The sequence below is a fragment of the Cyprinodon variegatus genome, unplaced genomic scaffold (assembly GCF_000732505.1).
Source record: "Cyprinodon variegatus isolate N-32 unplaced genomic scaffold, C_variegatus-1.0 Scaffold1212, whole genome shotgun sequence".
NCBI lineage: Eukaryota > Metazoa > Chordata > Actinopteri > Cyprinodontiformes > Cyprinodontidae > Cyprinodon > Cyprinodon variegatus.
The window spans coordinates 105,348-106,720 of NW_015151665.1; the positions used below are offsets into that span (position 1 = coordinate 105,348).

At 40.4% G+C, this 1,373-nt stretch overlaps 1 protein-coding gene across 1 annotated transcript in view; it reads right to left on the minus strand.

Moving 5' to 3' along the window:
- LOC107102160 (protein FAM49B-like) overlaps window positions 1-1,373 on the minus strand; it is a 32,263-nt gene continuing 30,890 nt past the window's right edge. Inside the window, exon 11 of the mRNA XM_015401359.1 lies at window positions 1-1,364. Coding sequence (XP_015256845.1) covers window positions 1,295-1,364 — 70 coding nt within the window. The 3' untranslated portion in view covers window positions 1-1,294. The remainder of the gene's footprint in view (window positions 1,365-1,373) is intronic.

Genomic DNA, 1,373 nt, shown 5'->3' on the forward strand with positions numbered 1-1,373 from the left:
GCCTTAAAGATAACAAACAGACATTTTTTTTTTTAGTAAAAACGTAAAAATTTATTTGGCCGAGACACATTATTAAAAACACTTAATGCCGTTCAGGCCCTTAATCTGCAGCATCGACATACAAGGCAAATTTAAAGCTCTAAACAAAAAGAATCTGAACAAAAACCTCCACATCTGTACCGTTTCATCATCATCAATAACAACATCATCATCACAGTGGTTCAGATTATAATTGAGACAGAAAAGTCCACTTCTATGAAGCTGCAGAGGACCAGGTGAAATGTTTGGACACAGATGTTTGTCACATCAGCATTGTTTTGGCTTCATGCGAATGAAGGACTGCAGGCTGGCAGAATGACACTGATTGCTGCAAAAGCATCACATGTTTGAAAGCAACAGTAGATCCAGTGTTAAGACTGCAGAGAAGACAACAGGGCTCAGAGGATCAGCAAACATGTTCAATTTACAAAGAATTTATAGGAAATACTGAATGGAGATGATCCCAACATGGCCGTCAGTGGACTGATGTGGCTGGAATGTCAGGAAAAACCGGGCAGTTAGAGAAAATGCCAAACCTGCTGCTTGTAAAAAGCTGAGAAACGGATTTAAACTGCGACAGGAACTGAAGGTGAGACGATTTCACCCTTCAGGAAAAGAGTTTGAATGATGACAGAGTTAATTTAGACCCTTCCCTCACTGGGCTCATAGTTAGAGCACTCTAAGATGGAGAAGGAAGCCTTGGAAGCTGCTGTGTCAGAAACAGGTTGTACTCTCAGTAAGTGTCTGGCTGCATTTTGGATAAATGTTGAGCCTTTAGTTGGATATGAGCAGGTTTGAATTGAGCTCTGTGCAGAAACCAAACCGCCACCAAGATAAAGAGCACAAACCTGAGGCCGTTTTGTCAGTGAATACATTTCAGATTTGAACAGAGCAGAAAACAAGCAGGCAGTTAGTTATTAATTATCCATGCAGCCACCAGGGATTGCAAGCATTCTACTTTTATCAGTTATTGTAACTCCAGTGTTTGTACGTCCAGCGTCGTTTTTAACTAGCATAAAACATTTAGGGTTAATGTATTAATACAAATGTCCACCAGGGGGCAGTACCTCTGGAATAAAACCTAAATTTAAACACTGATTCTTGTCCCTTCCCTAAAAAACAAAATAAAAAACAAAAACATCTTATCTCTGAACTTACAATAAAAAATACAAAGTAAAAAACTGAAGCTTTGTTGGGCAGGTCTGAACTGTGGACCTTGAGGCCGCTCCATTCCTGCTCAGTGCTGAGAGAGATTTCAATTGGCCTGCAGCATGTTCTTGATCTGCTTGGAGGTAGTCTCATCGTTCAGATGTTTGGTCGTGTACCTGAAGGAG